This window comes from Miniopterus schreibersii (genome assembly GCF_964146895.1).
Source record: "Miniopterus schreibersii genome assembly, chromosome: 8".
Lineage (NCBI taxonomy): Eukaryota > Metazoa > Chordata > Mammalia > Chiroptera > Miniopteridae > Miniopterus > Miniopterus schreibersii.
In genome coordinates, this window is record NC_138109.1 from 13989360 (window position 1) to 14003736 (window position 14377).

The window sequence follows — 14377 nt, forward strand, 5'->3', positions numbered from 1 at the left end:
CGCCCCGCCTCCCGGCCCCGCCCCGCCCCGCCCCGCCGGTCCCCGTCCCAGCCGCCCAGCCGCCGCCATGGGCCGGTCCCGGCCGGGCGAGCGCGGGCCCCCCAGCCCCCGCCCCGCCGCGCCGCCCGCGCCCCCCGCGCCCCCGCCGCGCTGCGCTCGCGCCCTGGCGCTGCTCGGGGCCCTGCTCGCCGCCGCCGCCGCGGCCGCCGCCGCCCGGGCCTATGCCCGCCACGCCGAGGCCCAGGCGGCCGCGCGGCAGGTCCGGCCGGGGGCGGGGGCGGGGGCGGGGGCGCGGGCACCGAGACGGGGGGAGGGGGCAGCGCGCGTCCGGGCCCCCGGTGGGGAGGCGGGGGAGGCGGGTGCATCCGCTGGAGGGGCCGGTGCGGGAGCGTCGGGAGGGTTGAGCTGCTGGGGAGGTGGAGAGGCGGCCTGGAGGGGGCCGGGGCCGGGGGTGGGGGGCGGGGGCGGGGCCTGGGGAGGGGCCGGGGGGCTGAGGAGGGCGGCTTGGAAGCGGGGGAGGAGAGGGTAGCAGGGGTTGGGCAGACTGGGAAGGACAGACTGCAGGGCGCAGTCCTCAGGACAGTGGCCTGCGGACCAACCTAGAGTGAAGCTGGCACCCGGAGAATTTGGAAGGGGGGCTGGGGAGCGCGGAGACAGCAGGGAGGGGAGGTGAGAGGGGACAGTGGGTCTCTGAATAGGGTGAAGTGGGCATGGCGCCTGATAGGAGGGACTGGGAAAGGCGGGACCACAGTGGATGGGCAGGGACCAGAGAAGGGGGCCTGGGGCCCCGGGGCGGCGGCATTTAGACCGATGGCCCAGGTGTTGAGGGAACTCAGGAAGAGGGCATCCAGCTGGTGGTCAGCCGGCCCTCCCCCAGCAGGAGTCGGCGCTGAAGGCCCTGGGGACAGAGGGCCTCTTCCTCTTCTCCTCCTTGGACACTGACGGGGATTTGTGCCTCAGCCCTGAGGAGTTCAGGCCCATCGCGGAGAAGCTGACAGGTACCAGGAGAAGCTGGGGACTGGGGAGGAGGGAGCCCAGGCACCTCCCTCTGCTGCTTGCCTGCTGCTGTGTCTGCTGTGAGCAGGTGGGCGCCTGGAATAGAGGGAGGGTTGTGGGTCCTGGCAGCCCTGGGGGCCTCCTGGCTCTGATACTTTCTAGCTGCTGGTTGGAGCAAGCTGCTTTGCGTGTGCACACACAACACACACACACACACACACACACACACACACACACACACACTCCAGTCTGTACTCCTCACATGTGAATTGTACTGGTTAACATTCCCTGACCGCTTCCTCAGGGCCAGACAGACATCACTGAAGCACTTCATGGGAGTTATCTCATAGGATGCCCTATGAGATCCCCATGTTTATAGTTTGGGAGACTGAGACATAGGAAGGGTCACCGATTTGCCTGAGCTAGAAAGGGCAGAGCCAGGATCATCTGGCTCCAGGTCCTGCCCCAGGATTAGTGTGTCTGCAAAGTGACTGATAAGCAGTAGATAGTCAGTAGGGTCTATTCCAAATATTTTACTAAACATTAAACTCTCTTAGGTGCTGTCAGATTCCTGTCCCATTCTCTCTACCCATTTTCGCCTCACTGTAATCAGTGGGTTTTTGGGGGGTTTTTTGTAAAGATGAAGGCCTGAAACATCTGATGAATTATAAAATACTTCTCTCACCCCCTCACCACCACTCCAACCTCTGTGTCCATTTCTTGTGACATTTCTTGAACTTAGGATCTTGGGCATCTACTTCTTACCCAAATTGCCCATTGTAAGTAGGTCAATTGATGGGAAAGGCAAGAAGAGAAGCGAGCTGCTCTCCGGCAAGTAAGCACCAAAGCCCAGTGATGAGCTTCCTGGGTCTCAGGATGGGTCGGGTAGGTCCATCACTTGCTGGCCCGGTGACCTGTGGTCACTGCCAGAGGAGGAGAGTCAGATAAAAAATGCTAATTTGCCGGAGCAGACATGGGTCAGTGTCTCTGTGGCAGTCAGGTCTGTGGTGAAAGCAGACAGGCAGGTAAACAGGTCAGCCCTGTGTGGGCTCGCTTTGACCTCTTAATTTGGACACACTTCTCCAAGCACCCACAGAGCCATCTCCTCGTCAATTTTATGGCCAGTGAGCAAGAATTCCTCTGTAATGACATGTTGGCCAAGCCTGCTGGGCTTGGGGGCCTTTTTAATTTTTTTACATAAATTTTTTTCTCCGTTGGGAGAATAACCCCTCCCTCCCTTACCTCCGGAGCCACTGCGAGTGCAAAATTAGACCAACTTTGGAGAAAACAAAATAAAAAACAAAACAAAACAAAACAAAAACCACCAAATCTAAGCAACAAAAAGAGGTAAACAGTATTTTTAGCTGGTACAGTTAAGTGTTTAATTTTCTGCTTTATGCCTTAAAAGTTTTACAAACTGTTTATAGTGAGCAAATGTTACTTATATAAGTCAGGAAATAAAACTTTATTAAAAAACCAAAGGGCCATAAAATGCTGGACATTATTATTAATAATTATCTCTGACAACAGTAAAATAAATAAGCAAGCAGACTACTAACCCTGTACATCCTACTGTTCCCTTCCTCTGAGGTTCCCAGATGGCGGGTTTGGGGAAGATTTGCTGCATTAACTTACAAATGCAGATATAACAGTGATTCTTTCAGACTGGGATTTGCATCAGGAGCCCTGGGAGTGCTAATTAAAAGGGCAGTTTGCTGATTCTGGCCCCTTAGGATTCTGACTCCGTAGGGCTGAGATGGGTTCTGGGCATCCGTGGTTTAAAAGGCATCCTGAGGGATTCTGATGATCCTGGTTAAGAATTGCTTCAAATGTACCCATGCAGTCTGTCAGTCAGTCAGCAAATGCCCAGCACCATCTCTGTACCACGGGCCCTGGAGAGCAGATGTGACAAGATCCACCACTGCTTTATTCCATTCTGTGTCGTGGGGCCCTGCCCTTCTATTTGTCACCCCTTTTGAATTAGGTGTCATTTCTCCCTTACGCCTTCATCATGACTCCCTCCACACTTGAAAGATTGCAGACTTGGCACATCTCTGAGCAGGAAGAGATCTGAGAAATCAAGGTCAACCACTGCCAGTCCAGCCCTTCTTATACAGATGGGGAAAGTTGCCACCCAGCCCCGCCAGAGTACCTCAGGTGGTTGAGTGTTGTCCTGGGCACCGAAAGGTTGCTGGTTCAATTTCCTGGTCAGGGCCCATACCTGGGTTGCGGGTTTGATCCCCAGTCAGGGGGCATACATGTCTCTCTCTCTCTCTCTCTCTCCCTTCCTCTCTCTCAGCATATCCTTTGATGAGGATTTTTTTAAAAAAGAAAGCTGCCACCCAGAAAATCAGGGAAAAGTGAGTCTCCTCCCTCCCAAACCAGTGCTTTTCTGTGACACCAAAGATGGCCTGATTCTGCTTCTTGCTTCATCCGTTGCTCTGGGTCCTGGGACTGAGAGCCTCTCCTTGCAGTGTTTGTTTCTTCATGAGATCCCACGACAGCATGGATAGTCCCCGTTTCTCATGTAGGAAAACTAGAGAGGCTGAGCGATTTGCTCCAAATGGTCCAGGAAGTGGAGTCAACCTCAACTTGGAGCTGGGCTGGGCTTTCCTCTCCTAGCCCTGGAAAATAGTTTCTCTCTTTGGTGCTGGGGATCCCAGCCACTGGGAGAGGCAGCTGCCTGCCCACAAGCCACCTTTGATGGCCCAGCACCAAATTCATCAGGGACTCGGTTTGGAGAGCAGAGGGAAGGGCGGCAGTGAGAATGTCCTTCCTGCGGCCAGCCTCGCCTGGTGGAGAGAGCACAGGTTGAAGTCTGGAGACTAGGTTTGAGCCCAGCTCCCCAGCTCCCTAGCTCCCTGACCCTGAAACCTCTGGTAATAGTGACACAGTTAAAGTTTACTATGGGTTTGCTCTCTACCAGACCTAGTGCTAACACTACGTGGATTATCTCACTTAATCCTCATAACAAGCCGCTGGCCAACCACCACACAGCTGGTGAGGTGTGGGGCTGGGATTTGAACCTAGGTCATCTGGTTCCTGAGCTTTTGAGGAAACGGAGGCTGTGAGATTTTAACTCCCCCAGAAGAGGGTCGTAGTTAACCATGAGTTTGTAATGAAATAGGCCTGGGTTTGAATCCTGACTCCCCCACTACCTAGCTGTGTGACCTTGGGGAAGTGACATCACCTCTCTGAGCCTCCAATTTTTCATTCCTAAAACGGGAGTCTGTAGTAATGTTATCTGCCTCACAGGACTACTCTGAGACTAAAATGTGATACATACTGGTTGTTACTTGGGCGATTGTTAACTGTTCCTCCGCCCCCAGCTCCAAGCCTGGCTCCCTTAGTCACTGGCCAGAGTGGATGCCTAAGGGCAGAGCCCCTCTCCAGTGATCTGTGTCTCATAGGGTCAACTCCTACGACCAGCTACGAGGAGGAGGAGCTGCCCCCGGACCCCAGCGAGGAGACACTCACCATAGAAGCCCGATTCCAGCCGCTGCTCCCAGAGTCCATGACCAAGAGCAAAGATGGGTTCCTAGGGGTGAGTTGGGGTAAGGCAGGGGGCTCCCCACAGGTAGGACCATAGACAGGAGGACCATCTGCGTGCACTCCCTGCCTGAGAATGGGGCTGTGTTTGTCTCGTCTTCTTCCTGTATCAGCTGCCCTCTGTGCAGCCAATGTTCCAGGCCTTGGGGTCCAAAAGCGGGTGCACTACCATCCCTGCTGTCCAGGAACACAGTCTGGGGGAGGCAGGAGGGATAGCATGAGCTTGGAACCCACGTGGGGGGTCTGGGATGGCTGCCTGGAGCAGTGACATCTGACAGCTTGCAGGGGGAGGAGGGCTTGGCCAGATGAGGCAGGGGAAGGAAGGGTGTGGTTGGAGGAAATAGCAAGTGCACTAGTGATGCAGTCGCCTCACTTCAAATTGTTACTTTCTGCAAGTTGGTCGTCTCCCCGCAGCCTGTGTTCTCATTTGTGCATCGCCAGGCCCCTAGCACAGTGCCCCGTACCTGACAGGGGTGCCCCACTCTGTGAGGTTCTGCCCCCAGCCAGGGGCCGGGGGGTGGGAGGACGCCTGACAAAGTCGTGGTGCTCGGTGCCCCAGAGCTTCGGCTTTCTCTGCCCCAGGTCTCCCGCCTGGCCCTGTCTGGCCTCCGCAACTGGACGACCGCAGCCTTGCCGAGTGCACAGTTTGCCGCCCGCCACTTCCGGCCCTTCCTTCCCCCTCGGGGCCAGGCAGAGCTGGGTGAGCCCTGGTGGATCATCCCCAGTGAGCTGAGCGTCTTCACTGGCTATCTGTCCAACAACCGCTTCTACCCACCACCACCCAAGGGCAAGGAGGTAAGGGCAGCCCATGGGAGCCCCGGGCCCTGCGTCCCTCCCCTTCTTCACCTGGACCGCCATGCCAGGCCTACCCCACCTGCTGTCCACCTCCCTCTGGACCCACCTCCACCCTGAGCCCTAGGCCTGCAGGGCCTGGCAGCCAGCCTGGTCCCACCGCCCTTCCCCCAGGTCATCATCCACCGGCTCCTGAGCATGTTCCACCCGCGGCCCTTTGTGAAGACCCGCTTTGCCCCTCAGGGGGCAGTCGCCTGCCTGACTGCCATCAGTGACTTCTACTACACTGTGATGTTCAGGTGGGTGGTCCTCCCAGCCCCATCCTTTCCTCCCACACGGGCCTGAGACTCCAGGGCAGCACAGAAGAGCACAGCAAGGGGAGAGCAGGCCTGGCTCAGAGCCGCCACTCCACCACTTAGCATCCTGCGTTCTTGGGCTCTCTGAGCCTCGGTTTCCTCATGTGAAGATCAAGGGTGGTGACTTCCTTCTAGGAGGAAAAGGGCCAGAGCATCTTTAGCACAGGGCTGGTGGCTGTGATTGTCATCCATACAGAAGAGGGGTGTCTAGAGCTGTGACGGCAGGTCCCACACACTCTTGAGAGACTGAGAGAGCTCAGAGGAGGGCCAGACAAGGCTTCTGAAGGCAGCATGTGAATTGGGCCCTGAGGATGGGTGGTGCTTGGAGGCCTTGAACCTTCTCCCTGCCCCACGCTCTCCTTACCCCCTGCCGAGCCCTGTCCCCCCCCACATGGAGCCTGGTTCCCAGGCTTTGGGGCAGGTGTGAGAGGGTGGCTCCCGCTCAGCGGGGCCTGCTCCCAGCTGGGCTCCTTCCCCCAGGATCCACGCCGAGTTCCAGCTCAGTGAGCCGCCCGACTTCCCTTTCTGGTTCTCACCCGGCCAGTTCACCGGCCACATCACCCTCTCCAAAGACGCCACCCACGTCCGCGACTTCCGGCTCTTCGTGCCCAACCACAGGTGGGAGCTTTGGCCCAAGTCCCTGGCTCCAGGGTTGGAATCGGGTGACTAGAGGTCCCCCTCAGTCTCTGTCCTTGGGAGAGGCCTGGGCACCCTCTTGGGAGGGACCAAGGGCTAACCCAGGAAGAGGCAGCTTGCAGCAGATTGAGGAGGGTCATTCCATCATTTGACAAGCATGTCCCAGGTGCTGCATGGGCTGAGCCCACCTACCAACTCTGTGCCCAGGACCCAGCGCAGCAGCAACAGACCCTCCTTGAAGCTGGAGCCTCTTCACCCTCATAACGCTGATCCATAACCACAGCCTGCTTATGCCACCCTAGTGGGAGGCCAGCAGGTGGGCAGGGACTTGACTGGTTGGAGTCTAGAAAGGCTTCTCAGCCCAGCTGGCATGGCTTGGTGGTTGAGAATTGACCTGTGATCCAGGAGATCATGATTCGACTCCCGGTCAGGGCACATGCCCGGGTTGCAGGCTCAATCCCCAGTAGGGGGCATGCAGGACATAGCCGATCAATGACTCTCTCATCATTGGTGATCTCTCCCTCTCCTTCTCCCTCTCCCTTCCTCTTTCTGACATCAATAAAGACATATTTTTTTAAAAAATAGAAAGGCTTCTCAGAGAAAGGGACATCTAGGCAGAGACTTGGGAGCTGAGGAGGGTTTAGCCAGGTAGAGGAACAGCACATGCAGAGGCCTGAGAGCAGGCCCTCTGCTGCCTGTAGTTGCTACCACTGGGCCTTAGGGGCTTCTGGGATGGCTCTGTGCCAGCCACCTGCCTGTCTGTCTGACCAGCTTAGGGTCAACCTCTTGTTGGAGGATCAGAAGACCTGGAGACCCAGGTTTTGAGTCTTTCTTGACTCCTAAGTGGCCACTTAGTGACTGTACAGGGAGAAAACCTGGGGTGGGAGCAGGGAGGCCCAGAGTTAAGTCTCTCAGCTGTGACACCAGTGGACTGCATGTCTAGGGGCAAGGCTCTGAGCCTCGGTTTCCTCATTTTCTAGATAGGAGGCTGGCAGGGGTGAGGGGATGGTCGGGATGACCTGGGAAGAGAAAGTTGCCCCTAGGAACTGAGTGGCTTCCTCTCCTTTGACTCCTCCTTCCTCTGCTCAGTAGGCAAGCACCTGTGTTCCACGGGCTCAGCCCAGGTCACACCTGCCTCCACCCCAGGGCTGAAGGTAGGGGGTCCTGGACTGGATAAAACAGAAGGAGAGGGGTAAATGACCAGGACCAGGCCACAGGGACTCCTGACCCCCTCTGAGGGCACCCAGCTCACTCTGCCCATAGTGGTTGGTTGTCAGTCTTGGGGTGCCTCCATGTGGCAGATCTGCAGATGGCACCTGGTCAGGCCAGACTTCCTGCTGGAGGACTGTGCCAGATTGTCAGTCCGCTCCACTGTGTCCTGGGGGATGCACTGATTTCTGCCTAGAAGGGTCGAAGGCAATACAAAAGTCATGGGTGTGAAAGCCCTTTGTGAACATGAGGGCTGGGCCCCTGGAGGGGGTGTGGTTGCAGTGCCTTAGGAAGAGCAGCCGGGGAGAGGAAAGGGCCCAGGCTCTTCAGTCCGAGTCGCAGCAGCACTGAGTTCTTGGGTTCAATTTGCCAAGCCTCAGTGTCCTCATCTGTAAAATGGGGACAGCTATGTGCTTTCAGCAAGATACTGTCTGACATATGTTCATGGGCCTTGCTGATGATGCTCTGCCCTGGCCACTCTCTCCGTGTCCAGGTCTCTGAATGTGGACATGGAGTGGCTGTATGGGGCCGGTGAGAATAGCAATATGGAGGTGGACATTGGCTACATACCCCAGGTGAGCGCACAGGTGGTCCCTACCCAGCTAGGAAGGCGGGGCTCAGCTGCAAGGCTCTGTCACCGGGCCTCTCAGCCTGGCTGCAGGGAGGGCCCAGTTGGCGAGGGGCCTCAGGGCAATCCAGGGTCAAGGATGGAGCTCCTGGCAGACTGAGGCCAACTGTCCCAAAGTAGGATTCTGGGAAGCCACCTGAATGCACACAGAACCCAGCATCTGCCGTGTCCCTCGGATAGCATCACGCAGTGGAAGGAGCCCTGGCTGGACACTGGCCCTGACCTGGACTCACTGCATAGCCTTGACCAGGCCCTTCCCTTCCCTGTGCCTCAGTTTCCGCACCTCTGCAATGAGTGGGGTCCGTTTGAGGGTCTCTCGGGCCCCTTGAGGATTCTTGCCCATCTCTGAGATATCCCTGACTGAGGTCACCCCTTGCTGACCTCTGGCCTAGATGGAGTTGGAGGCCACAGGCCCCTCAGTACCCTCTGTGATCCTGGACGAGAATGGCAACATGATTGACAGCCGCCTGCCCTCAGGGGAACCCCTTCAGTTTGTGTTTGAGGAGATCAAGTGGCAGCAGGAGCTGAGCTGGGAGGAGGCCGCCCAGCGCCTAGAGGTGGCCATGTACCCCTTCAAGAAGGTGAGAGTGGGCAGGGATGAGGGCAGGGCACACAATTTATGGGGCTGGGGCTGGAGCTGTGGGAACAGCAGGTGGGCACAGGGCACTGGGCTGTGTGCAGTGCTTGCTACTTAGGCTTTCTCCCTGCAGGGCCCAGTGGTGCCAGGGGAGCCTCCCTTCACCATTTGGGACTTGGAGGAGGCATCCCCCATCTCAGCAACACCCCTTCACACGCACACACACTCACACACACACACATTATACTACACACACACACACACACACACATATGCATATACATACAAGGTACACACTCAGCCCCTGAATGGGACCCTGGCTGCACACAGTAGCTCCTCTCTGTCTTGACTTGGCCCAGGTCACCTACCTGCCATTCATCGAGGCCTTCGACCAAGCGAAAGCCAAGAACAAGCTGGTGCACTCGATCCTGCTGTGGGGGGCCCTGGATGACCAGTCCTGCTGAGGTGAGGAGCCCAAGGGGAGGATGGAGGGGGAGTGTCACACCTCATGGGGTATAAAGGATCTAAGACCAATGGGCCTCTCCTTTTGGAGCATGAGGGACTTGGGGCCTATACAGGGTAGGGGCAGGGGGAGGGCTTTGGAGGTTTCTGTGCTGAGCTCAGAGGAGGCTGCTGGATACAGTAGAAAGAGCCCAACTAGCCGGTTTCAGCTTAGAAACCTTGGCCAAGCGACTTCTCCCTGAGCCTCAGTTTTCTCAACAGTAAAGGAGGAATAACATACCTCCCAGAGTTGTGAGAAATGGCGTGAAAGTGCCTGTGCTCTGCTAAGTGTGGCACACAGTGAGATAAAAAATAAAACTGCCAGAGGCTGGGCATGCATTTGCTTATCCAGAGAATTCACCAAAGACCTGCTGCGTGCCAGGTTCTTCAGCTGTCACACAGCGGGTACAAAGATGAGTAATGCGATGAGCCTGGCCTCGTCAGTCAGTCAGCAATCCTGGGTGCCCCTTGCCACGCCATCAGCTAGGTGCTGGGGGTCTTGCAATGAGGAAGGCAGAAGTGGTGCTTGTCCTTGGGGAGTGCACAGTGCAGGGCAGAAGGCAGACGGTGAGTGAGTAAGTACAAGCATGGTGAGTGTTACACAGGCAAGGTCCAGAGGGGCACGAGGGTGTGTAACTGAGGTGTCAGGAGACTTCTTAGAGAAAGTGACGTTTAAGATGAGACTTTGAAGGATGAGTAGGAGTTTGTCAAGTGACAGGAGGAAGAGTATTTTAGGTATAAGAACAGTCTGTGCAAAGGCCCTGGGACACAGAGTTTCGTGGATTTGAGACTACAGGTCCCTGGGTAGGGCTCCACCCTAAATCTCAGCCCAGGATGCCAGTATGTTGATGTGAATTACAGCTACCATTTATTCTGCACCTACAGACTCTTGACTCTGTTATTTCACCTGGGTGCACAGGCCATTCTGTAGTCCACAAGGCTTATTGATGGTTGAGCCAGTAAGACATGTGGGGATGCCTCACTCTTCGGGCCTTGCCTCTCCCTGCACAGGTTCAGGGCGGACTCTCCGGGAGACGGTCCTGGAAAGTTCGCCCATCCTTGCCCTCCTCAACGAGAGCTTCATTAGCACCTGGTCCCTGGTGAAGGAGCTGGAGGACCTACAGGTGAGTAGGGGATGGCTGGGAACACCCCTTAGGAGCCCCTAGAACAGTACTGGGGGCTGAGGCATCAGGAGTGTGCCCGACTGTCCCCATAGAACAATCAGGAGAACCCATCCCACAAGAAGCTGGCCGACCTGCACCTGGAGAAGTACAGCTTCCCCGTGGAGATGATGATCTGTCTGCCCAATGGCACTGTGGTAGGTTACCTCCATTCCCTACACCCAGTCCAGGCCTGGCACTGGGTAGAGGAAGCAGCCAGCCAGGGGCACAGACTCACAGGCCTCATCAGGCTTCCGGTCTGGCTCCACCACCTCCTGGCTGGTCTCTTAGCCAGCCTGAGCCTCAGTTATCACATCTATAAAATAGGAATCCTGATGCCCAGTGTCGTACCAGTGTCTGGATTCTGCTATGGGAAGGGGGACCCCAACAGCATTTTGGGGACTAGGAAGCAGTAGGTACAGTGTAGCAGCAGAGTGGAAAGAGGCATAAGGCTCACCTTGGACCTCTGCAGTCATCCCTGGGATGGAAGAAGGAGGGACCGGCCAGGCCTTGTGACAGGTAGAGAGGACCAGGGACACCCCCCAGGCCCAGCCAAACTTCAAGACTCGACTTCTCCCTAAGGTCCCCTTATGAGCACCAAGCACGTCCTCCAGTTGGACTCTCACAGGAGCTTTGGGAGCTAGATGATTACAAATGCCCACTTTATAGACAAGGAAACTGAGGCTCAAAAGGTCCAGAGACTTGGTGACACTTGCACAAGTAAGAAGTGTAGCTGAGTCCTGGCCAGGTGGCTCAGATGGTTGGAGCATCAGCCCGTGCACTGAAGGGTCACTGGTTTAATTCCCAGTCAGGGCACATACCTGGGTTTCAGGTTCATTCCATGGTCAGGATGCATATGGACGTGTACAGAAGGCAACCGATCAATGGTTCTCTCTCACATCGATGTTTCTCTCGCTCTTATAAACAAAAAAACATATCCTCAGGTGAGGATTTAAAGAAAGCTGTGTAGCTGACTTTGAAACCAGGCCTGCCTGGGAGCCTCAGCATCTCCTGCTCTTCCTGACCAAACGGAGTGTGGAGTTCAGGGGTCACGGGAGCAAAGGAGTGGGGGTGGGGTGCGGCGAGAGAAAGGTGAATTGAAAGGCATTAGGTTTTCATCTAGTGGAGGAGGAGAGTGAGTTCTGTGGTCAGAGGGCCCTGTGTGAGCAGAGGCAGGAGGGAACCAGCCTGGCCCCAGGTTGGGTTCTTTTCTCTTTTTTTTAATATATTTTTATTGTTTCCAGAGAGAGGAAGGAAGAGGGAGAGAGAGATAGAAACATCAATGATCAGAGTCATTGATCAGCTGCCTCCTGCATGCCCCTGCTGGGGATTGAGTCTGCAACCCTGGCACATGCCCTGACCAGGAATCGAACTGTAATCTTCTGGATCCTAGATCGACACACAACCACTGAGCCATGCCGGCTGGTCCAGGGCTGGGTTCTGACAAGGGTTCATCTGTCTGCCATCCACTCAGTGAGGACAGTTGAGGCCTGAGAGTGGCCACTTCTCCCGAGAGGCCGAGCAGACAGAGCAGAGGGGCTGCGAGCCTGGGTGGGCCCCGCGCCTCACCGAGCCTTTCTCTAAGGTCCACCACATCAATGCCAACTACTTCTTGGACATCACCTCCATGAAGCCTGAGGACATCGAGAACAACGCCTTCAGCTTCTCGTCCACCTTTGAAGACCCATCCACAGCCACCTACATGCAGTTCCTGAAGGAGGGCCTGCGGCGCGGCCTGCCCCTCCTCTAGCCCTAGTGTGCCTGCCTCATCCGTGCCAGGAGGCTGAGAGGGGAGCTGGAAAGAAAGGCCTCCAGCAGCGATGGACAGGCCGTCGGCCTAGAGCCAGAGTGGTCCTCACACATTTCAAACGTCAGGCATTCCCCCCCCACCATGCCCAGGTTGCCTCTGAGGTGGGAGCTAGCCTATTGCATCTGTTATGGGGGGGTTGACAAGGAGGTGCCTGGGCTGACCAGTGGGTGAACCTCCAGCTCCAGCTGCCACCATCAGCCCTTTACTACCCACCCGGCTCCGGAAGCTGCTTCGGACCTCCCAAACGGAGCATGGGGTCATTTCTCTAGGCATCACCCTCAGGCACATAGTCCAGGCCCTTGTGGGGTGAAGAACAGGGAGAAGTGGGTGCTCGGAAAACAGGGCCACCCCTTTCACCTTACCTTATCACCCCTTCCCAAAGGAACATCCAGAAGTCCTGGCATGGGGTGGGGATGGGGGTGCCAGAGAAGTGCTTTTGCTTTTGTCCGGAGCTGCCTTCCTGGCCACAGTCCTTGCTGCCCTGTGCCTGGTGTCCCTGCTTGGGTCAGTCTCAGCTGGAGACTTTGGAGGGCAGAACTCTTCTCCAGAGGGGAAACCACACAGTACCCCAGACTTTGGCTCCCAGAGCAGTCTCATCTATCCGACCTATTGATAGGACCCCCAAACCTGTTTTGGGACTTGCTGAAGGCCAGCTGTGTGGGAAGATTTACTGTGAAGTAGGCTGCTGCCCTTAGCAAGGGGGTCCACTGAGGGGTCCCTGAGGCCCAGACCCAAGGCACCCCCCTACCAACCCCAGCACAGGGTCACAGTAGACTACTGGAGCCAGAGCCCTGGTGTTGCCTCCTGCCCCTGACACCTCAGTTCCACAGCAGCGTAACCCAGCCAAAGAACAGGGCCTCCCCCAGAGGCGACTGTCAGGGCCCCCAGACCAGCTTGTCCACCATTGGGTGACTATTGACTCTCTTTGGCCACTCTTAGGACCTTGTTCACATCCCAAGCCACTGACCACGGCCAGTCTCTTTTTTATAGGTGCAGAAAAGTGTTTTTACGTGAACTTTCTCACAGTTTGTAGGTATTTTTGATAACCCCAGCTCTAAGGAGAAGGAAGGGGTAGGCTTCCCCCAGCAGCTGCCCCATGATGGCTGGATCTGAAATCCTGGATGGATCCAGCTTGATGTGTCTGTAGCTGCACCCATGGGAAGAAACATTCCTCTCTTCCTTCTCTTCTAGTTTTTTAAAAACAGCCCTCAGAGGGTCAATACATCCTTACTCTCCACTCAGGCCCATGAGGCCCCTAGGGCTTTCGTTAAGGCCAGGGCGCCAAGCCTGCTCCCTGCCCTCGCCCCGCAGGGCTCACTCTGAAACCTGGAAGAGGAAGGAAGGCAGACGGTTCCTCAGACAACCCCCCAGGCCTTCATCGGCCAAGTTCCCTGGCCTGCCTGCCACTGGAGTAGCCACCCTGAGCCTTCTCTATCTGAGGCACTTTGTTAAGATTACGTCTTTTCTCATTTAATCCTCGCAACAGGCCTGTGAGGCAGCTATTAATCATTCCCATTTTGCAGATGAAGAAACTGTGCCTCAGGGAAATGACTTGCTCAGCGTCACCCAGTGGGAAAGTTGAGATTCAGCCTGAGTCTTGATTCTGGGGTGTTTTGTTTTGCATTGCACCCCTACCTGTCCCCTGCCTGTTTTCACTGAAGTGAAAAAGAAAGACTTTCAACCCAAAATGTCTCATTCCCTTCTGATCTCTAGACCAAATGAGGCATGAGCCAGCAAGCTCAGCCAAGTTCTTTATGTCCTGGGAGGCCTGCTTCCATGCCCTTTACAGGGAGGGAGGGTCCCTAAACCTATCTCTGCTTCCAAGCATGGGTGCAGTAAGGTACTGACTGCTTGGGCTTTCAGCATCCTCATCAGATGCTTCTACCCAATTCCCATGTGCCTCAAAGCTCATGGTGGGGGAGGGCCCCCAGCTGCCCTCTTGTCACACCTCTGCCACTTCCCTCACCTGTCCCCATCATGTCCTGTAATAAAATTGGAGAGATAAGGGTGGTTTGAAGTGCCTTTGAGTGGGATGTTGTTCAGTTTTGTCCTTGATCTGACTTCCCTGCGGGACTGGCTTGCTAGATGGGCAAGGGAACGTGGCTGGAATGCCTTTGGGGACTATCTTCTCTGTCACAAGAGGGCTTGAGTGACTTTCTTAAA

At 56.1% G+C, this 14377-nt stretch overlaps 1 protein-coding gene across 2 annotated transcripts; it reads left to right on the forward strand.

Moving 5' to 3' along the window:
• Positions 1-67: 67 nt before the first annotated feature.
• Positions 68-14240, forward strand: SELENON (selenoprotein N; the record flags this gene model as incomplete). 2 transcript variants are annotated; one of them, XM_081144686.1, is made up of 12 exons in its annotated part: positions 68-259; positions 881-998; positions 4407-4540; positions 5128-5340; positions 5512-5636; positions 6174-6311; positions 8032-8113; positions 8559-8747; positions 9103-9208; positions 10256-10368; positions 10461-10562; positions 11990-14240. In XM_081144686.1, the coding sequence occupies 12 exons, from the start codon at positions 68-70 to the stop codon at positions 12152-12154; spliced, it is 1677 nt and encodes a 558-aa protein (XP_081000812.1). In that variant the 3' UTR covers positions 12155-14240. The 2 variants fall into 2 exon arrangements, with proteins under 2 accessions (XP_081000812.1, XP_081000813.1); XM_081144687.1 differs by lacking the exon at positions 10461-10562 and having other exon boundaries at positions 11990-14217.
• Between the last annotated feature and the right edge of the window lie 137 nt (positions 14241-14377).